Source organism: Cervus canadensis, chromosome 2, assembly GCF_019320065.1.
Source record: "Cervus canadensis isolate Bull #8, Minnesota chromosome 2, ASM1932006v1, whole genome shotgun sequence".
Classification (NCBI taxonomy): domain Eukaryota; kingdom Metazoa; phylum Chordata; class Mammalia; order Artiodactyla; family Cervidae; genus Cervus; species Cervus canadensis.
In genome coordinates, this window is record NC_057387.1 from 98,436,052 (window position 1) to 98,459,074 (window position 23,023).

A 23,023-nucleotide genomic window follows, 5' to 3' on the forward strand; every position below is an offset into this window, starting at 1 on the left:
ACAAGCTCTTGGGAAGGTTGTTCAGCAAAGGGGTGACAAGAAGAGATCTTTGCTCCAGAGAAACTGCTTCCACAAAGACAAGAGGATGCACTGGCAGTGGAGCTTGGGAAACCAGTCAGAACCAAGTCAGGAGTCTACTGCGCGAGTCTAGGGAACGGCCGGCGAGGGTGTGGACACAGCTAGAACAGTGGGGATAGAGCTAAGGACTACACCACAAGTTCCGCCAGGGGGCGCTCCGTCTCTCCGAGCAGCGCTCCTGCAGCTCCGGGGCGAGGGTCTCGGCCAGGCAGAGCTGCCGCCCAATCAGAAGCCGGGGCAGAGGGCACTGACCCCGGTGTCCCCGCGTGCTCTTCACCACCACCGGGTAGCCCAGCGGCTCGGCTTCATCGATCATCTTCGAAAAGTCTTCATGTCCACCTGCCAAGAAAAGCAAAAGTCAGGGAAGGTGAGGGTGATTGTTGCGGGGCTCTGTGGGAATTCTTTAGAGGCCTCGCGTCTCTCTGATTAAGGCAATTTGAACCCATTCCATCCGACAGACTATGCATTTTGTATCTGTCATCCAAAAGGTGGGAGCAGAGAGATATGGTAAGCGGCATTATCATGGGCTTCTACGTGGCAGAGGCTTCACAAGCTCCAGTCCATGTCATCGTCATGACAAGCCCACGGGCAGGGCAGGGATTTTTTTCCCCTTATCATGGCTGGGGTAGGCAGATCTCTAAGAAGGCCCCCGAGATTCCTACCTGCTGGTGTAGGTGCCCTGTATAACCCCCCTCCTAAGTGCAGGAGGGGCCAGTGACTATGCTGGGACAGCATTCCTGTGATCAGGCTAATAATCAGTTGACTCGAATTAATTAAAAGGGTGATATTCTTGGTGGGCCCTGTCCTAATCAGGGGAGCCCTGTAAAAGAAGGTGAAGCAGCAGAGAAACCCTCCTGCTGGCCTTAGGGGAGTGAACTGCCATGGTGGAGGGAAGTCCATGTGACAGGGCCAGGCGGGCGCCTCTAGGAGCTGACAATGGCCCTAAGTTAACAGGCAGCGGACAGCGGGACCTCAGTCCTACAGCTATGAGGAACTGAATGTCAACCAGTGAGCCTGGAAGACCCCAGACTTCAGCCTAGTGAGACCTGAGTATAGCACCTGGCTATGCCATAGCTAGACTTCAGACCTTCCAAAACTGGGAGTTGGTAAACGGGTGTTTTCTAAGCTGCTTTCAGTAGATTGTTCTACAGAGGTAGAAAATCATTATCTAAAGAAACCAAGTCTGGGATTTGTCTCATCCAAGGTTAAGGCATGACTGAATTGGCTCCACTATACACTTTTAAGCCTTCATTTAAAACCTATGAATATTAATATGTATTAAAATCCTTCTAAATTGTTTTATAAGCTTCCTTGATTTCCTACACCTTTGCATCTTTGTTGTTGTTTAGTTGCTAACTTTTGTCTGACTTTTGCAACCCCATGGACTGTAGCCCACCAGGCTCCTCTGTCCATGGTATTTCCCAGGCAAGAATACTGGAGTGGGTTGGCATTTCCTTCTTCAGGGGATCTTCCCTACCCAGGAATCAAACCCACGGCTTCTGCATTACAGGCAGATTCTTTACCACTGAGCCACCAGGGAAGCCCTTTTGTATCTTTAAAGGACCATTATTCTTCCTACCACAGGTGTTACAGTTCATCAATTTTTTTGCAAAGTAAAATACTCTGAAATACTAATAAGACCTGTCACCAAAGTGCTAATGATTTTTAAAAATGTAAAGCAGCATACAGAGGCAATGCAGGTAAACAGGGGCATCATCACAGTGAAAACATTTTATAAGAAGAGAACTCCTACCTTCCTGATACTCACTGATAAAGGTAACTCCTCCCTAACCGTCCTTTTGTCCTTCCCTAGAATACAATGCAAGGAAGGCCCTTTATTTATTTATTTATGGCTGCATGTTATGTGGAATCTTAGTTCCCCAACCAGGGACGGACCTGCACCCCTTGCATTGGAAGTATGGAATCTTAATCACTGGAGTGCCAGGGAAGTCCCAAGAAGGAGTTTTCTTATCTGAGGCCATCCCTGCATCTGGGCCATAGACCCCTTTCCCTCTCACCTCCTCAGGGATTTTGCAACATTAAGTGTCCTCCCTCTGCTGTATCTTCAACCTCTCAGTTCAGAATGGCAGCTGCATTTAAAACATGCTCAGTTGTCTCCCATCTTAAACAAACAAAACCCGTTCCTTGACCCTGAATCATCCCTTAATTACAACCTTGAAGAAAGTAGGGAAAACCACTAGACCATTCAGGTATGACCTAAATCAAATCCCTTACGATTATACAGTGGAAGTGAGAAACAGATTTAAGGGACTAGATCTGATAGAGAGTGCCTGATGAACTATGGACGGAGGTTCATGACACTGTACAGGAGACAGGGATCAAGACCATCCCCAAGAAAAAGAAATGCAAAAAAGCAAAATGGCTGTCTGAGGAGGCCTTACAAATAGCTGTGAAAAGAAGAGAAGCCAAAAGCAAAGGAGAAAAGGAAAGATATACCCATTTGAATGCAGAGTTCCAAACAACAGCAAGGAGAGATAAGAAAGACTTCCTCAGTGATCAATGCAAAGAAATAGAGGAAAACAACAGAATGGGAAAGACTAGAGATCTCTTCAAGAAAATCAGAGATACCAAGGGACTATTTCACGCAAAGATAGGCTCAATAAAGGACAGAAATGGTATGGACCTAACAGAAGCAGAAGATATTAAGAAGAGGTGGCAAGAATACACAGAACTGTACAAAAAAGATCTTCATGACCCAGATAATCACGATGGTGTGATCACTCACCTAGAGCCAGACATTCTGGAATGTGAAGTCAAGTGGGCCTTAGACAGCATCACTACGAACAAAGCTAGTGGAAATGATGGAATTCCAGTTGAGCTATTTCAAATCCTAAAAGATGATGCTATGAAAGTGCTGCACTCAATATGCCAGCAAATTTGGAAAACTCAGCAGTGGCCACGGGACTGGAAAAGGTCAGCTTTCATTCCAATCTCTAAGAAAGGCAATGCCAAAGCATGTTCAAACTACCGCACAATTGCACTCATCTCACATGCTAGTAAAGTAATGCTCAAAATTCTCCAAGCCAGGCTTCAGCAATACGTGAACCGTGAACTTCCAGATGTTCAAGCTGGTTTTAGAAAAGGCAGAGGAACCAGAGATCAAATTGCCAACATTCGCTGGATCATCGAAAAAGCAAGAGAGTTCCAGAAAAACATCTATTTCTGCTTTATTGACTGCCAAAGCCTTTGACTGTGTGGATCACAATAAACTGGAAAATTCTGAAAGAGATGGGAATACCAAACCACCTGACCTGCCTCTTGAGAAATCTTTATGCAGGTCAGAAACAACAGTTAGAACTGGGCATGGAACAATAGACTGGTTCCAAATAGGAAAAGGAGTATGTCAAGGCTGTATATTGCCACCCTGCTTATTTAACTTCTATGCAGAGTACTTCACGAGAAATGCTGGGCTGGATGAAGCAAGAGCTGGAATCAAGATTGCTGGGAGAAATATCAATAACCTCAGATATGCAGATGACACCACCCTGATGGCAGAAAGTGAAGAAGAACTAAAGAGCCTCTTGATGAAAGTGAAGGAGGAGAGTGCAAATGTTGGCGTAAAGCTCAACATTCAGAAAATTTAAGATCATGTCATCCGGTCTCATCACTTCATGGCAAACAGATGGGGAAACAGTGGAAACAGTGAGAGACTATTTTTTGGGGCTCCAAAATCATTGCAGATGGTGACTGCAGTGAAATTAAAAGATGCTTACTCTTTGGAAGGAAAGTTATGACCAGCCTAGACAGCACATTAAAAAGCAGAGACATTACTTTGCCAACAAAGTTCCATCTGGTCAAGGCTATGGTTTCTCCAGTAGTCATGTATGGATGTGAGAGTTGAACTATAAAGAAAGCTGAGTGCAAAAGAATTGATGCTTTTGAACTGTGGTGTTGGAGAAGACTCTTGAGAGTCCCTTGGACAGCAAGGAGATCCAACCAGTCCATCCTGAAGGAGATAAATCCTGGGTGTTCATTGTAAGGATTGATGCTGAAGCTGAAACTCCCGTACTTTGGCCACCTCATGCGAAGAGTTGACTCATTGGAGAAGACCCTGATGCTGGGAGGGATTGGGGGCAGGAGGAGAAGGGGACGACAGAGGATGAGATGGCTGGATGGCATCACCGACTCGAAGGACATGAGTTTGAGTAGACTCTGGGAGTTGGTGATGGACAGGGAGGCCTGGCGTGCTGCGATTCATGGGGTTGCAGAGTCGGACGCAACTGAGCGACTGAACTGAACTGAACTGAAAGGATTCTCTCTCAAACTCTCTTTTATTAGTTATTATTTTATTATGGTAAAATAGACATAACAAAATTTACCATTTAACCATTTCACGCAGCTCAGGCCTCTCTTCATTCTGCATGTTCTCCCTGAGTAATCTCCATTCTTGTGATTTCATTGGACATAATCGAAGTTTCCATATCTACTTCCATAGTCTACATCTTTCTCAGGAGCTCCAGATTCATTTATCTGCTGCCTACTGAATACTTTTATTTGCATATACTATAGACACCTCAAACAGAATGTGTCCTAAACTCAAATAATCTCTGCCAATAATGCCTTGCCCTACCCACCAGTCTGTTTCTCCTCTTCCCTGGAACACTCATTGAGTGTTTGCTTTCACATCTGGTGGCCCAAGCAGAAACCAGAGTCACTCTTGATTCCTCTCCACCCTCCTAACACCCAATCAATCATCAGGTCCTCATATCTGTCTCCTTTTTAAATCTTGAATCTGTTCACTTCATTCCTACTCTAACCACCTTAGTTTCGACCATCATTGCTCACCTGCATCATTTATAAAGCCTACCACTCTATATGGCTTCCCTGATAGCTCAGTTGGTGAAGAATCCGCTTGCAATGCAGGAGACCTCAGTTCGATTGCTGGATCAGGAAGATCCCCTGGAGAAAGGAAAAGCTACCCACTCCAGTATTCTGGCTTGGAGAATTCCATGGACTATATGGGGTTGCAAAGAGTTGGACACAGCTGAACGACTTTCACTTTCACCACTATATATCCTGTCTCTACTTTACCTCTGGTCTAATTCCTTCTCCGCAGTATAGCCAAAGTGATATTCTGACCTCTGATCAGGCCATTTCCTTGCTTAAAGCCCTCCTATAACTTCCTGTTAGTCTCAGGATTACCCCAACCTCATTCATATACTGTAGATGGCAACTTCTTATCCTTCTAGCCATGTATCTCAACTCTAGTTCCCTGATGTTCTACAAATTACTCAAAATAACACCAATTGGTCATGTTCTCTCTTGCCTTTAAATCTTTCTATATTCTGCTTTCTTCTTAGACTGCTCCCTTGCCCACCTTGCTTTAGCTTGGTAACTTCAGCTTTATCTCTTTTGGGAAGTCTTCAATATCTTAAACTAAATTAGGAGCTCTCCTATGTAAACCCGTACCATCTTGCACTTACTCTTATCCTGGCACTTACTGCACTGCACTGAAATTGCCTGTTTACTTGCAGTCCTCTGCCCCAGATGAACTGGAAACGCCTTGAGAGCAGGACTCTCCTACTTCCTGTGAGAGCAGAGTGCCTAGTGTGGTAGTTGGCACGCAGTGTGTCCCAGCTACATGGTTAATGAGCGAATTCCAGAGAAAAAGGAGCAAAGACATTTCAGACAGAGGGAATGACTATGATAAATACTCAAGGTATTGACTCAACTAAGATGAGCAGATTCACCTTGAAAGCCAACAAGAGCTACTAGAGGGCTTCTGGGGAGAGAGAACATAAGCGATGTGGGCAATTTGGAAAAACAAGTTTCAATTCTATGTTTAGGACACTCACCATAGGAGAAGGTGTCTGGCATGGGGACCCCATGCCCAGCCAGCTCCTGGAATGTCCAGAATTTGTTGATGCAGTTTAGAATGCTCTGTGGGCGGTTGACTAAGCGGCAGCCCAGCTTCTCCAGGTGTCGCAGGACGGTGATGTCACTGTCCGACTGCACGGAGGGCGTGGGCACGCGGACAAGCACCACGTCTGGGAAAGTGGTGAGCGCCTTCTGGTTCAGCTGTAGGCCTGCAAGCAAAGGGAGAAGTGAGATGTGTGCTGGCTGTCTAATCCCACCAGAAGCACTGCTTCCAACAGACTCCTCAAGACTGAAGTTAGCGGAAAGAAGAGCCTTGAAAATGGCACTTGAATATCCTGTTGTAATGAGATGCTACTGTCCATCTTATACTCCAAGAAAATGGGCAGAGTATGACACTGAGGAAATACAAAAGAATGAGTGGGGGCAGGGGAGGAAGGCAGCATACCGAGACTAATCCAAGTCAGAAAAATCCATAGGAGATAATAGTCCAGTACCTCCTTCCATGTAGAACTATTAATGACATTTGAACACTGAAGTCGCTCAGTCGTGTCCAACTCTTTGCGACCCCACGGACTGTGGCCTACCAGGCTCCTCGTCCATGGAATTTTCCAGGCAAGAGTACTGGAGTGGTTGCCATTTCCTTCTCCAGGAGAACTATTAATAGTAGTCCCTAAAACATAGAGGCTTAGGAGGGTGGAGACAATGACAGGGAATGAAGTATAAGTCACTTAAATTATCTTTACTACTCGCATGATTTCATCTTGAAAAGTCATCTGGAATATTATGAATATAATGAATATAAAAATGTCAATGTTAAGTGAAAAAGAAAAGATATAAAATTATCGATACAAGTTAGAAAAGGTATATCAACATTTTAACAGTGAGTAATGGGATTATAGATGATTTCCTATATTATAATTATCCATATTTTCCAAAATGTCTCCAACTGCATATTATCTTTATAACAAAAAAAAAATAATCAATCTACTAAAAGTCAATTCAATATTAAGAAAAACTAGAATGCATCACAAAACAATTAATCTGTATAGTCAAAGGACTTAAACCTGCATGACACTGGATGAACTGGGAATAACAGCTTGTGATGAAGAGTCAGAGGAACAGGAGTGAAGTCTTCAATAGTCTGTAGGGTTCCATGCAGAAGAATTACTTGGCTTGTCTTCTGTGACCTCAGGAGAAAGAGCTGAGGAGCTATCCCATAAGAGCATTATTTTGTCTGACTGCTCACTGCTATGACCCCAGCCCCTAGAACAGTATCTGGCGCGTGGTAGGCATTCCATGTTTGTTTAATTGAATAGAAGCTACATAGAGATAGATTTGGACTCAACAAAAGGGATACTTTTCCGTTGTCTTAGGATGGAATGGGCTGAGGCTCATTAGGTCATTCAAGGATGGCACAGAAGGAATGTCAAGGTTAGATAAGCTCACAGCAACCTGCTTGATCTCTTTCAACCCTGATAGCCTGTGGTTTGGAGAAGGCAATGGCACCCCACTCCAGTACTCTTGCCTGGAAAATCCCATGGATGGAGGAGCCTGGTGGGCTGCAGTCCATGGGGTCACTAAGAGTCGGACACGACTGAGAGATTTTCACTTTTCATTTTCACACATTGGAGAAGGAAATGGCAACCCACTCCAGTGTTCTTGCCTGGAGAATCCCAGGGACGGGGGAGCCTGGCGGGCTGCCGTCTATGGGGTCGCACAGAGTCGGACACGACTGAAGTGACTTAGCAGCGGCAGCAGCCTGTGGTTTGTATTACTCTTAGTAGGTCACTGGGCATCTCCAGTGCACTCAGCACTGGGGGATACAGTGAGAGGGACAAGAAGCGGACCAGCGAGGGCAATGAGACGTGAGTTCAAGAAATGATTTGGTCTGCCCTAATGAACCTTACAGGAGTCTCTAACAGGCTCCACAGAAAACCTTGTAAACACAGTTTGAGAACCATGTTATAGACTTTAACCTAAAGCACCTTTGATTTCGTAAGTGATAAAAGTGCACCACCATATTAATTTCAACAAAATAAAAGTTACTAAGGAAGTTACTATTTCTCTACTCGGGGATGAATAATATCAATACAAAAACTCTAAGCAAAACAAAACAACAGCAACCAAACAGAAAAACCCAAACCAAAAAAACAACTACATGGATCTAACTTGCACAGTTTCCTCCCATTCTAGATGTTTCACCAATTTAAAGCAAAGAGAGTAAGTGCAGTCATTAAGTTAAATTGTTTTTAGTACTTCTGTTGACAGCGTGAACCCAAGGAACTGGAACGTAATTCTCAGGGATGATGTCTAAAGAGCATTCAGGTTATCTTCACTTTGCCATCAGAAAACAGTATCATTTATATGTGCTTTTTCCTTTGCCACTAATAGCCCCTGGGGAAAATAATCTGAAAGGGGGAAAAAGCAAACCCTGAGTAATATCCTGAAAATTGGTAGGAGAAGAAAGAAAGGTATTCAAGTTGGTGAAAAAGGTGAGTAAATACAGAACAGTCAGGGGAAAAGCAACAGCCCAGAACGACATTACATAATGAGGTAATATATGCAAAAATGCTTTGAGAACTACAAAATGCTATGCATATGCAAGGCACTGGCATTTTTACTGCACATTCTACGGAGCAGGGTAGGACACTTTATGGAGATTTGCACCACCTGATGAGAAAAATGGCTTTGCAACAGAAAAGTGACCTAGAGAGATGAGAAGCAGCAGAAACGTCTGGCTTTTAAATCTCAACACGAGACCACAGACAAACAGTTACACTTCTAAATGGGAAGAAAAGAATTCAGTCATTTCTGGAAATACCAACCACAAGTGGACAGAGACAGCTCAGCCTCGACAAGCAGATTCAACGTACACCTAGGAAGTCTTACCAGGACTTCATCTCTCTTCTCCAAAGGTAAATCTTTGGGCCTGGCTCATTCCAACTGAAGCCTTTAATAAACGAAGAATGGAATGGGTTAACATGGAGCTGAAAAGGCCCTCGCAAGCAGTTAGACAGATGTGGTCTCTGACTGTGCTGGCCTCCAGCTCTGTGCAGAGAGGAGCATGATGGATTTAGGGGAAACATCAGTACAACCAGTTCTTTCTCTGCCCATTGACCCAACTCCAGCATCCATGCCACGGGGCAACATCACTTGCCCCCTGATCATTCCCATTTTCTTTGCTGTCTGTACCTTGGGCTTCCCATGTGGTGCCAGTGGTAAAGAATCTGCCTGTAATGCAGGAGATGTGGGTTTGATCCCTGAGTAGGGAAGATCCCCTGGAGGAGGACATGGCAACTCATTCCAGTATTCTTGCCCGGAGAATCCTGTGCACACAGGACCCTGGCAGGCTACAGTCAACAGAGTCGCACAGAGTCAGACATGACCGAAGCGACTGAGCACAGCATGTCACGGCACCTTGTCCAAATCAAACATTTCTAGAAGCAGGAGACAAGAGTCTGCAGCTTGTGATGGCATCCGTCAGCAGGAACGGCAGTTCCGCACAGCCACGGCCAAGAACAGCTTGGATTTAAGACTGGTGCTCGGCAAACCTGTCAGTGAATTCTAGAGCCTTTAACCACTTAGCAATCTCTCTCCCTCTCCCCATAAATATCTCCTCTCAGGAAAGGATGGAGCTTAATGTGTCACCTTTCCTGGGATCATTAACGTTCCAGCTGCAATCTATGGGCCTTAAGCCAAGGGAATGAAGGGCTGATGCAGAACTCAGAGAGGGCAGGCCTCTGCTTTGCTGCCAAGGGATGGGCGGAAAGCCCTGAACCAGGAGGGGCTCGTTCCCTCAATAACAAGGGATTTCATGTGATTAGGTGCCTGAGTGCTCTTGGGTATCACCTTGACCTGGACGGCAGGGTGAAGGAAAGGAGCTGAGTTGCTTCTGGGATATTTGGGGTCTCTCAGGCTCCTAGACTGGGCTTGAGATTTACTATTTAGCCTCGAACCACTTTTTTAAAAAAAATTAAAATGATCACTCTGTCCCCGAACAGGTCCATAAGATTGTGAGAATGATCAGACCCCAAACTAGTTAGTACAATGACGAATAACCAACCTCGCTTAAATCAACTTTTTGAAACCACAAAATTGCCTCCATGTTACTTCCAAAAAAAATAATATACTTTCAAGTGCAATTATGTTCTGATTTCCTTTTGACTCTATTCTTTTTATTTGGAAATATTTTTAATGTATTAAAAACAAGACAGAAAAATGAGTAACTTTTCCAAAGAATTGAGCCTGTTTTTCTTTCTAACCTATATATTGGATTAAATTAATTCTACAAAACTAGACTTTTGCATTTATATGTACAACAGCAGAGAAATGAACATAATAATACAGAGAAATAGCTTTAGAAATAACTCATTACTGGAAAGCAGAGCTCTAAATATTAAAACCTATTTTCAATCATTCATACAAATACAGGGAAGAGTCAAGGATAATAAAAGGTAAAATCATTCAGATCTGAATTTGCCTAACATTTTGTGTTTGAGGGACTTTGGTAAGAACTTTCATATGTATTATTGTATTTAAATTAAAGATGTTTCGTTAAAAAAAAAAAAAAAAACAGAACAGACGTAGTTGCTGAGGAAGAGTGATGACCTGGGAGCTTGGGGGTAGTAAATGCAAACTATTACATTTAGAATGAATGAACAAGGTCCTACTGTATCACACAGGGAACTATATTCAATACCCTGTGGATATTGGGAGTATCCACAGGGAACTATATTCAAAACCATAATGGAAAAGAATATAAAAAAGAATGTATATTGTGTATAACTCCGTCATTTTTCTGTCCAGCAGCAATTGGCAGAACATTGTAAATCAACTATGCTTTAATTAAAAAAAAATGACATCTTGTATATGAATCCCTGGACTGGACTGACTATTAAAAGTCTGCATTTACACAGACCTGATGCCCAGTGCGGAGAAGGCCATGGCACCCCACTCCAGTCCTCTTGCCTGGAAAATCCCATGGACGGAGGAGCCTGGTGGGCTGCGGTCTATGGGGTCGCACAGCGTCGGACACGACTGAAGTGACTCAGCAGCAGCAGATGCCCAGTGGGTCATGACCCTTTAGGTGTGTGGACACACAGCACTCATTCACATACACACATATACATCCCCGGCTTCACAACGAAAATGCAAGCTTCAGAACTAAACTGGCAGGGCTTCCTTGGTGGCTCAGTGTTCAAGAATCTGCCTGCTAAAGCAGGAGACACGGGTTTGATCCCTGATCTGGGACAATCCTACATGCCGCGGAGGAACAAAGCCTGTGTGCCAAACTATTGAGTCTGTGCTCTAGAGCCCAGGAGCCACAACTACCGAAGCCCACGTGCCCTAGAGTCCATGCTCCGAAACAAGAGAAGCCACCACAATAAGATCGCACAACTGCAACACACAGTGACCCCCACTTGCCACAACGAGAGAAAAGCCCATGCAACAACGAAGATCCAGCACAGACAAAAAATAAATAATTGATTAAAAAAAAAAACCCTAAACTGGCTTTGTGTATGCTAGGAAAAAAAACACTCTTCATGTACAAAGCAAGTGGCAGAAGTAAGAAAAAGAGCAGAACACCATCGCAGGAGAGCCAGCAAAAAGACCTCACGGGAGTTTTTAGAACCACTACACTTGAGTAGGATTGTGTTTACTACTAGCCACGGTTGGCAGCAAGGCTCAGAAAGGAATCAACCCTATAAAAAAAGTAAGTGGATAATAATCCATGAAGTGCTGCACATTACCATGTCGTGTTAGGAGGAATATGTGTCATCCCAAACATGATCTGGCTCATCCAAATCACTCTCCACATTTTCTCCAGTCTTTTTCTACCCTACCCCCAGCATTTCCTCATATGGAAGTTATTTTTATTCTTACTATGCCACTCTTCCTTCCCTTTTAAAGGTCTTTGTTACAATGCTCAAAGAAAATCTCACCTCCACCTCATTAAGACCCACAGTCATTATGTGGCCACCTTCTCTTTCCACCAGATGCTATTTTGAGGTCATGTAATTCAGTTCAACCTTTATTGAACTGTTGCGATGAGTCAGACACAGGAATACAAAGATGAGCCACGTGGTCTCTGCCTACCAGTCTATTGTCTCCTTATGGAGAAAGATACTGACATCACTGTAATTCATTCAGTCACTCAACACACATTTATCATTGCACGTAGTCATTCAGTGAAGACTTATTGAGCACCTACTTTGGGCCAAACCCAGTGTTGGTTTTGGGTTTCCCCAGCAGGACTCCTGGAGACAAGGACTGAAGTACAAGAGGTTTATCATCAGGGTGGTAATTTCAGGAAACACTGGGAGGGGAGTGGAAAAGACAATGCTGCAAATAAAAGGTGTCTTAGGAAGTGAGTGATGACCTTGGCACCCAGAGCTTAATCCTGCTGGGCAACAATAAGAAATGGTTTAGTGCACACTCTTTGGTTACCACACCCAAGGGGTGAGGGAGCTAGTGATTTATAATTTTATCTGTATACTAAGTCCGGCTGAGAGCTGATCCAGGGGTGTGGTGTTAATTCCCTGGCCCTTTTGGCTTACCATACATGTGCGGGCAAAGTGAGCTCCTGTAACCAGAGAAAGCCCTCAGGCAGAGATTCATGTACTGATGGTTAGATGCAAGACAGGGGGTGGGGTAGGGGTGCCATCAAGTGTAAGGGCCAAGCGCCATGGGAGAGCCCCTGACAGTGAAGGAACATGCACCCAGGCACGGTCTCAAGGGCTGGGCACAGGGGCTGAGGTGTGTGAGTGAGACAACATCCCTGGGATTTAAGAAGAAAGAAGAGAGACAACTGTAATTAATGTCTGTGAGGTTCTACAGAGCACCTGGGTATTAAGAAGAGTTATCAGCCTGGTTTGGGCAGGGGCTGGGGAGATTCTAATACAATATTAGAAGTGCTCTAGCCGGCATATATATCGGTACAGTGACAGCAGAGGAGGAGGGAACAGCTAGGTGATTATTTCTGAGAGAATCAAGGCAAGTTTCAGAAAGAAGATGTCAACTCACAGTGCTTCTCGCTCAGAAGAAACATGTATAACTAATAAAAGCTTGATGTCTATCTCTTGTTGCAAAGGCATGGCAACTCATACATGCTGAGTTTAGGAATATCCCAGGGCTATTTGCAAAGGCCTTTCAGGAAGTTGAGGCCACAAGAGATGAAAGGCAATTATGGCAAAGTGGATAAAGTCCTGGCCTCTAAGTCAGAGACTTGATTTAATTTGTGCTGTCATTGAACAGCTTGGCAAGACAAAAAAATGTCCCTGGTTCTCAGTTTCCTCTTCTGTAAAACAGAACTTGAAAACCTTCCTCTCTCCCTCACCTCACCAACACAATCTTTCTTGCAACCACAAAGACAACTCTCATCAAGCCCTTTCCCCCTTTCAGATCAGTCTCTCAAGACTCCAGTCTCCAAGGCCATGTCCTTGGACTCTGATCCACACCCAGCCCAGTTCTGACACTGCCTTTTCTACTCACACCTTCCATCTCCCCTGTTTCCTACGGGATTCAGTCAATGGGACTCAGTGGGCGGCAAATCCCCTATCCTTGACCTTTTCATGAGTGTTCCTTTCCTCTCCTTTCTTTGAGTCTAATTGACCCCTGCCTCTCCCCAGTGGTACTGCTTCTTACTCCCTCCCAAGCTACGGAGGTTTTCTCTCTCTCATGCCTGGGGTCACTGGGCCTGGAGGTAGGAGAGACATGCTCCTTGCTTCTCACTGTGGCTTGACCATCCCCCTTCTCTCCTCCTAAAACACCCAGTCTGACTCTCATCCACCACCACCACATCTCCCTACTTGTGCAGGTCTTCTAAGGCTCCCAGTCACTCCCCTGTCCTTGAAGCTTTAGCTCCAGAGTCACTGACTCTCTTGCACTGTCATAGATACTGGTGACTTCAATATCCAAATGCAGGGGACCTGGGTTTGATACCTGGTCAGGGAACTAGATCCCACATGCTGCAACTAAAGATGCTGCATGCTGCAGGGAAGATCAAAGATCCCATGTGTTGCAACTGAGACCCAGTGCAGCCAAAGAAAGAAGTCAATTAATTAAAATTTAAAAAAAAGAATTCTTCCAATGCCCAGGTCTCTCCACTTTTTGACTTCCTTTCCTCCAAGGATCCTGTCCATCACCCCAGCCCAGCCACCACTCCCAGTTACATTCCAGACTTTATGCAGTGATCATAACTCCCATCTCCAACCACTGCCTCCTATCTTTCCAGCTCACTCTCTCATACTCCAACTCCAGCCACACTTTGATACCATCTGGAACTCCCATGCATGGATCCCCCATCTTTTTACTGCCCTTCACCCCCTTCATGCCCTCACTTCCTCCCTTATACTATTTAAATTCCACAGTGAAGGACCACACATGTACCTTCATGTCCCTGCACCCATTTCTTGCTTGGCTAAACCACAATCCCAGTAACCCTGATCCCACTCTGCCTACTTCATGTGTCCTCCTATGCAATGGAGCATGGCTGGAGAAAAAACACACAAACCTGTTGGCTGGTTTCAAGGGTATGCTTACTGCTGCCTGGTAAGCTATTCTATTTCCCTAGTTCATTCACTCTCCCTCAACCCCAAACAACTATTTCACACTTTGTCTTCTTGCCTCAAATCTTTACTTCTTCCTACCTCCTCATTCTGACTCTTCCTATTTCAATGATTCCGAAGCAATCGGAAAAGAACTTCTCTGTAAGTTTCCACTATCATATCTACCCACCTGCCTGTACCTGTGTCAATAGGTTACCTCCTCTGTTATACAGTGGCTGAAGTGTCCTTGTTCCTAGCTTAAGCCAACTTCTTGAAATATGCATCCGATCCCAACCCCTCTCAGGCATGTAAGGCACTGCTCCAGCAATTAACCTCCTCCTCCTAAATCTCCATTTCCCTCTATCAGATCATTCACACTAACATAAAATATGGTGTTATTTCTCTTCTTTAATAAAAGCCTCTCAAATTCATCTTTGAGCAATATCTTAACTCAAGCTGCTATTACAAAGTACCATAGCTTGGGTGGCTTAAACAATAGACATTTATCTTGCACAGTTATGGACACTGGAAGTCTGATATTGGGGTGGCAGCATTATTGCGTTTTGTTCCTGCTGGCAGTTAGCTGCCTTTTTGCTGTATCCTCACATGGCAAGGAGAAAGAGACAAAGATCAAGTTCTCTCAACTCCTGTTATAAAGGCACTAATCGGATCATGAAGACCCCACCCTCATGATCTCATCTAAATCTCATGACTCAAAAGCGCTACCTCGAGATACCATCACATCAGAGGTTAGGGCTTCAATATATGAATTTTGGGAGAACACAATTCAGTCCATACAAGTTATCAATCCATTCTTCACCTTTTCATTATAATAAAACTCCTAAGACAGTGTGTATACTCACTGTGTTCTGTTACTTCATTGAAACTGCTCTTATCAGAGTCACTAATGCCAAGCCCACAGTTTAAATCCAATGGTCAATTCTCAGTCCTCATCTTACTTGATTTACAAACCACAGCTGAAAGAGTCTCATCATGTCTTCCTTCTTTATCTTTAAATATTTTCTCCACTCAGCTTCCAGCACACCACACTCTCCAGGGTTTACTTCTTTTACTTAGGATTCTTTGCTGGGTCCTCTCCCTCTCCCCAGAGCTTCCCCAACGGCTCAGCAGTAAAGAATATGCCTGCAGTGGAGGGGAAGTGGGTTCGATCCCTGAGTGTGGAAGATCCCCTGGAGGACAAAATGGCAACCCACTCCACTATTCTTGCCTGGAAAAAATCCCATGGACAGAGGAGCCTGGTGGACTATAGTCCATGGGGTTGCAAGAGTCGGACAAGACTGAGTGACTTAGCATGCATTCTCCCTCTCCCCAACCACTAAACAGTGGAGTGTCCCAGAGCTCAGTCCTTGGATCTCTTTTCTCTCTGTAGTCACTCCTGGGATAGGTGTATAGAGATGCTCCTACTTTTGCTATCCTCAGGCCAGGACTTTCCCCTGAATTACAACTGATATGATAAACTGCCTACTTACCATTTCCATTTGGATGTTTAATGGGCACCTCAGGCAGTCCTGATCCTCACCACCTACCCAAACCTACTCCCCTCACACCCTTTCCATATGAGTAAACAGTAAACCTGATTCTCACAGCTGCTTAGGACAGACATTGGAACTTTGAAGGCCTCCTTGGTTAGTCTTTCTTACATGTCCAATGTCTGATCCAGTAGGCAAATCCTGACAACTCTGTCTTCAAAATATACCCAGTCACTTTTCCCCTTCCCCCCGAAATCATTCTAGTCCAGCGATCAGCATCCTTCATCTCTCACGGGAGCTGCATCAACACCCCCTCAGGCGATCTCTCTGCCTTTGCCCTTGCTGCCACCAGTCTGTTCTCACACTATGGCCAGTGTGATTCTGTGCACATAGGGCCGGTCACATCTCCTCTCTGCTCAGAGTTCTTCAGTGGATTCCCAGCTCACTCCAGGGTAAGGTAGAAAGAAATCCATGACTCACAAGGCCCTATATACGGGCTCCCCTCCCACCCTCACCTCTCTGACCTCCTCTCCTGATGCTCATTCTTAACTCATTCTGCTCCGGCCACACTGGTTTCCTTGCTCTTCCCTCTCCCTGAAGCCCCCTATTCCTGGATATCCCAAACAGCCTGTGCCCTTATCTCCTTCAGGTCTTTTACTTGAACCTCCTGTTCTGGGTGAAGATCACTCCAGCCACCCTATCTAAAATTACAACCCTTTCTCTCGCCCCCAGAAATGTGCTGCTTTTTCTCCCTTCTTCTTTCTTTCCTCCTTAGCTCTTTTCACCAAATGCTAATATATTTTACCTCGTTTGTATTCTGTTTCCCCATCTAGAATGTCCTCTCCTCGAGAGGCAGGGACTTCTGTTTTGTTCTGATGCCTAGATCAATACTCCACACATAGTAGGCAGTCAACAGATACTTATCGAGCAAATGAATGAACAAAATCATAATGACGACAGAGAGTGTGTCTGTTCTTACTCTCCACTGTGTCTCCAGCGCTTAGCACAGCACCTGGGCTGGCACAGGGTGGGCACCCATATGATATTTGTGGAACGAAGTAAAGGAATGAACAGGATCGTTGTGAAGACTAACTGACACATAAACGATATTAAACTATTTGGAGAAGGGGGCGACAGAATGAGACGGTTGGATGGCATTACTGACTGAATGAACATGAATCTGAGCAAACTCTGGGAGATAGTGAAGGACGGGGAAGCCTGGAACGCTGCAATTTATGGGGTAGCAAACAACTGGATACAACTTAGCGACTAAACAGCAGCAACGACAATAACAATACCAGAGTTATCAGAATAAGGAACCATTATTCCTGTTTATTCTTCGATGCACAGTAACTTAATTGTATCCCTTCCTCACAACGAAATCTTGAGTTACTTTTTAATAGTGAAGGATCAAGTAGAATTAGATTGAGAATTTTGGGTCCTGTTGTAGCTTTGTAACAAAACAATATAAAATTCGAATAAGGTGAAGTCTCTCTGGGAAATAGGTCCTATGGCCCACCTATCTACTGGAGAAGTTGGTGGAGCGGGGTAAGCCTAGCAGTAATGTACCTGGATGTCAGTGGACTCTCTACTAAGAAGGGGGATGACAAGGGGGATGGATGGATGTAGATGACCTGGACCTCTCTGATGATGGCTGTATCCCTTCTATCAGGCAAGCTTAACCAATCTGGTGGAGGGTATGGTAGTAACAATGGATGATTCAGAAACCTATAAAGTAGGGCTCTGAGACCCACTAAGGATCCCCATCTATTAGTTCTAGAACATTTTCCAACACAGTTCATGAGCTGTCCCTAAAAATAGCTGTTAGAAACATCAACATAAACCACACTTCAACCCATCCTCAGTCCTGGAGGTCAGCCCACAGTAATAAGTGTGGACCCATGGGGTAAAGCATATCCATTCAGCACTCACGTCAGTCTGGAAACATTATATGGTCGGTGCTTCCACCCACTCCCTGATCTTTCCACTAGTGCTGGATACTGGTTTATTCAGATTACAGGGTGTCAGGCACAGGCCTTTAGCATGGACTAAGGTTAAAGATTAACCTTTGTGCACAAAGTTGAGCCTGGTACCCTTTCTTGCTAGTGTCTTCTTGCACAGTAATGGGAATCCATCCTTTCTCTGCAAGGCCCCTGTTCTCTTTTGGAAGGCTGAGATAAGACCATTTCCTCATTCAAATTTAATTAAGATTTCTCCCCACCCAAACATTTTAAATCTTACACACCTGATTCCTACAAAGAACCACGTGAGAATCTCCCAAAACACCTTAATGTAAAGAACCTGACCTAGAAACTGCCATGCAGCCACAAGGTTTTAGCTCTGAAAGTAAGGGAAGAATGCTGAATCATCCTGCTCCTAGGAGCCAAACTGTAACACATCCTCATTTCCAGGTCAACTCATCTCTTCTGTCTTGGTTTCTGTTCCTGAGTTTGGGGCTATACTTGTTTCTTGAGACTTTTGTAAAGTCCTGTGCGTGGTCAAAATACTTGATTTGCACCAGTGACTCTGCCCTCAAATAAATAAACATCCTCATCACGAAAACAGTTATGCATCCAATCATGAAATCCCAGACACAGCAGCTAAATACAGCACAAGTCTCACATACCTGCATTAGCCTCTCACATAGCTGTATTAGCCTTTAAAGGCACTTCATTCAGTCATCCAACAAATGTCAACTGAAGGTCTACTATGTACCTATTCTGGAGCATGCATTTGAGCAATATCCAGTCATTTAGGGGGTGAGAGGAGATGAACTTTGTAAATAGGTAAATTACAATAAAATACAATGAATGCTATCTTATTTGGCAGCAGATGGGAGAGATGCTTGGGGGCCAGGTAAGGAGTCAAGACAGACTTTAAAGAAAAGACTTGAGCTGCATATAAAGGGTGAATAAAAATAATAAAAAACAAAAAAACAAACAAAGGGTGAATAAGAGTTCCCCATGGGGCAGGGAGCTGGACCAGACGAGCATCTCAGGCAGAAGCAATTTCAGTGCAAGGGGCAAGTTGAAGTCAGTGCGGGCTGATGCATGGGATGCAGTGGAAGCAAAGGAAACAGAAAGTGCTGAGCCCAGAATTACTCAGTGTTGGTCCCCAACTGCCAACCAGCACCATATGCCCAGACACTCTGACTGGGCACATAATTATCAGATTAATATGTAAAAAGAAACTTGGCCTATGGCATATGATAAAAACTCCATGTGTTTTGTTTTGAATATTCCTACGTGCATTTTGGTGCCATATTCACCACCACTGTATCCTCAGGATTGAGAATAATTAATAAAAATGTGTTGAACGAATGAAGAACTTGTGGTTTCTAAGAAGGACATGGCGATGCACAGATTCTCATAATGCTACATCCAGCAGGAAGGTGAAGGGAAAGTGTTTTCTACAGGATTGCTTCAGTCACCTGAAGGTCATTCAGTCTTCCCAGTAGTCTCCCCACCCGAATCTACGCTCAGTAGAGCAGACCACTGGGTTAAAAAGAATAACCATAAAACCTCGTATTTGCAGCATTTCTTCAGTTTACTTGTATTATTCTGTTTAAAATAACTGCAGTGTTTAAACGCAAAACTTTGATCCTCTTGTCTGAATTCTACTTCAGATATAACCTGAAATTCTTATCTCTGGATTTGGATTCCCACTAGCCTCCATGGAGGCAAGATGGGCAATGAATTTAAGGAACTGGTGGAGTCACTGCCCATTCTTGTCTCAAAATGACCCCTTTATCTACTCCCACATGAATCTAAATAAAGAATGGAAAGAAGCAAAGATATGAAGCCTGAGTAAAGGTGACACTTTAACTTCCTAAACTATCACATTACTCTGCAACATCACTGTCTAGCCTCAATTTAATGTAATTCTGTTCAGTTTCATATCTACTGAGAAAAGTATTGGGCTGGCCAAAAAGTTCATTCGAGTTTTTCCATAACATCTTACAGAAAACTCTGAACTTTTGGGCAATACTATAGGTTGCAGATGTCCAAGGATACACTTATTCCATTATCACTGGCTGGGAATTAGATCTGGTTGTTAAGCATTCATTTGCTGCTAACTAGCTGGATGGCACTGAGCACGTCACTCCATCTCTTTGATCATTAGGTTTTTCATTTATAAAATGAAGGGGTCAGAATGGATGATCCCAAACTCCTTCCCAGCTCCCACAATAATTCTCAAATAGGCAAGGACATCAGTACCATTGTAGCTCTTTCTGGATTTCAAAGCCAGTAAATTCTAGAGTTTATTTCAGAGGAATACTTTGGCTTAACAAATTACCAACAGTTTTCTATAACTGACTCTAGAAGAAACTGGGAAATAGACTGTATATCTTAATTCATTTAAATACATTTATTGAGTGCCTATTACCTGAGAGGCACTATTTAGACACTGTTAAAGCACTGAGCAAAGCAAAGGAGCCCAGTATTCTCATGGAACTCACTTACTTGTGCTTTAATTAATCCCCCCATGCACCATGCACCGAGTAAGTCTTTTGACTGCTTTAGACAGCAGAAACAGTGATCTAAAAGGTTTGTTTTATGCGTTGTGACTTGTGTGGGGCAATCACTGAATTAGCAAAAAATTAAAACTGCTTCAAAAAGTACCTGTGTTCATGTTCTTGATCGACTAGGCAAATAACTACGTAGATCTTCTTGTAGTTTAGAAAGAAGTAACTACTGGCTTCTGAATAGACAGATACATTCACACATGAATTCCAGCAAAATTTTAAGACACTAAACAAAAGAGTGGAAATGTTTCCTGCAGCATTAGAATTTAATTTTCTATTTTCCTATGACTGACTATTTAAAATGGGGTTCTAGATACAAAACAGAGAGCATTCCCCTACTCTTTCATGGAATGCATGATGGGTCTATAAAAAGGAAAATGATGTAGAATGATGTGCCTGTATCTCAAAAAAGGCAATTTTACAGGCTGGAAAAAAAAAATTAAAAAAGAGCAAACTCTTAGGGGTGGAAAGATGTATATACTAGATCTAGATCAGGAAAATATGACAGATCATTCCATTTAAGTATAGTACTGACAGATAATTTTACAGCTGGAGGAACCCTAACCCTTAGCTTTATAAATGAGAAAGCTGAGATTCAAAAACATAAAGAGACCCGGCCAAGGCAAAGCCAAGATACTTGTTAGCAGCAAAACTGTAATAATCCAATTCTGCTGATTCCTCGTCTAGGAATCCAGTTCAGCGTTAACTGAGAATTTTTAGCAAATTGAGACTAGAGAGAGGGAGCCCTTTATGGTTGACAGCCACTCTTTTAGACTAAATGCATATGACACCCAGTGTTTGGAGTATATTTCTCCAACAGACTATTCACTCTGATAGCACTTATGAAGGTTTTTGATTAATTTATGGATGAAACATCTAGAACAGATATGGTCCACTTAGAAATAGGTCATATTCAAAATCTCATGTGTATGTAGCCTGTTCAGAAGTTGGGACCCTTTTCCCCTGCCAAAGAAAAGTAACAAATTATGAGTTTATTTAACCAGGCATGATTGAAATAATATAAATGATATTCCAAGAAGCACTCTCAGTGGGCCCAAAGCTCCTTGGGTCCTGGACCCCTCTGGATACCTCCATACTAGAGGCTGCAGAGACTCAAATACTGCAAGCCAGGGGAAGGCTCCTAAACTAGGATTCTTAAGCCAGAAACTGTTTATATTAGAATAATTAAGAATATCTAAAAACACACAACCTTTTGAGGTCATGGTCACAGCTGATAACCATGTCTTACTGCCCCCCTCCCATTCCCTACATTCCAAATCTCTCGAACTCAGTGGTGGAGAAATCAATGCAGCCAGAATGGTCTCTACCTGAAATCGTGACTTTTCTGAAATCAGAATTTAATACTTTCAGAGAGGAAGATCAGTTTAAAGAAAACCCATCAAAGGTCTCCTCTCCTACTTTATACTTAAGAGGTGATTCTAATCTTTCTCAGATTTCTCCCCATCTGCAGGTTCCTAGCTTGGGAATAATGGTCTATGCAGTGCACTGCTGATGCTTAGACACTCTTGGAAAACTTTTAAAAACATTCATCTTAATGGCAATTTTGTAAATTTAGTGTTGGCTCTTATAAATCTAAACTGGCAGGGTACTGAAGCGAGCAGAATTTGCTAATTTGGGGTTAGCTTCATTTTCCTCGGACCTCCAGGCGACTTCAGGTGAATTCAAGTTCCTTCCAGACTAAGTCTCCTAAGTGAATTAAACCCCGTTCTCAAATCTTGGCCTCAGGGCAGATGCTGGTGGTCAAGAAAGCTCCCAAGGTTAGGGAATTTCTCTAACCCGAAGAGGTCTCTCGGGGGAGAGCGGCAGGTTTGGGTGACCCAAAGGAGACTTGGCCGGGGGAGGCCCGATGCGCGGGCCCACTCGCTGGCTCTCGGGGATCCCGGAGCGCCACCCCACCCACCCGGGCCCACCTAGCTCACCGAGGTTGCCGCCGACGATGGTGACGGCGATCTGGTCCATGAGCACCGCCCGGAAGCGCACGTCCTGCTCGGAGCAGCGCTGCCGGAGGGCGCGCAGGATCTGCACCTGCGGGTAGTCCTCGCGGATGCGCCGGTCCGTCAGGAACCAGAGCTGGGAGCACATGGCGGCCAGGGCGGCGGCGCCCGGTGGGGCGCGGGCCCCCTAGGCGCCCCGGGCCGCTCGCTCGGGCTGGCGGGCGGGCGGCCGGCGTCCCGGCGAGCGCGCGCCGCGGCTCCGCTCCCGCCGGTGCGCCAGGCGCCTCTGCAGCCCTGACCCAGCGAATCTGCCCGGCCACTCAGCGCCGCCGCCGGCCCCGGCCAGCCAATCAGCGCGCGGCGGCGGGCGCGGGCCGGCCACGGGGCCAGCTGCAGAGGCGGCCGCGGCGGGCGGCGCCCGGGAAGGGCGGCGGGGCCGGGGCCTGCGGCGGCCGGGGGAGGGGACCCGAGCGGGGCTGCTGGCCGGGGGGAGCCCTGAGCGAGACAGGCGGCGGCGAGGCTGAGCGAGGGCATCCCTGCCCCGCGCTGGACCCCGGTGGGCGTGGCGCTGCCGGCCTGGGTGGGGCGACC

General features: G+C 44.8%; 1 protein-coding gene across 1 annotated transcript in view; it reads right to left on the bottom strand.

Annotated features, from left to right (window-relative positions):
* The window catches only part of RIMKLA (ribosomal modification protein rimK like family member A), a 32,984-nt gene extending 10,277 nt beyond the window's left edge, over nucleotides 1-22,707 (bottom strand). Inside the window, exons 1-3 of the mRNA XM_043461692.1 lie at nucleotides 22,418-22,707; nucleotides 5,895-6,125; nucleotides 331-417 (exon numbers count right to left, since the gene is read on the bottom strand). Of these exons, the coding sequence (XP_043317627.1) occupies nucleotides 331-417; nucleotides 5,895-6,125; nucleotides 22,418-22,580 (481 nt within the window). The 5' untranslated portion in view covers nucleotides 22,581-22,707. The remainder of the gene's footprint in view (nucleotides 1-330; nucleotides 418-5,894; nucleotides 6,126-22,417) is intronic.
* Nucleotides 22,708-23,023: the final 316 nt, after the last annotated feature.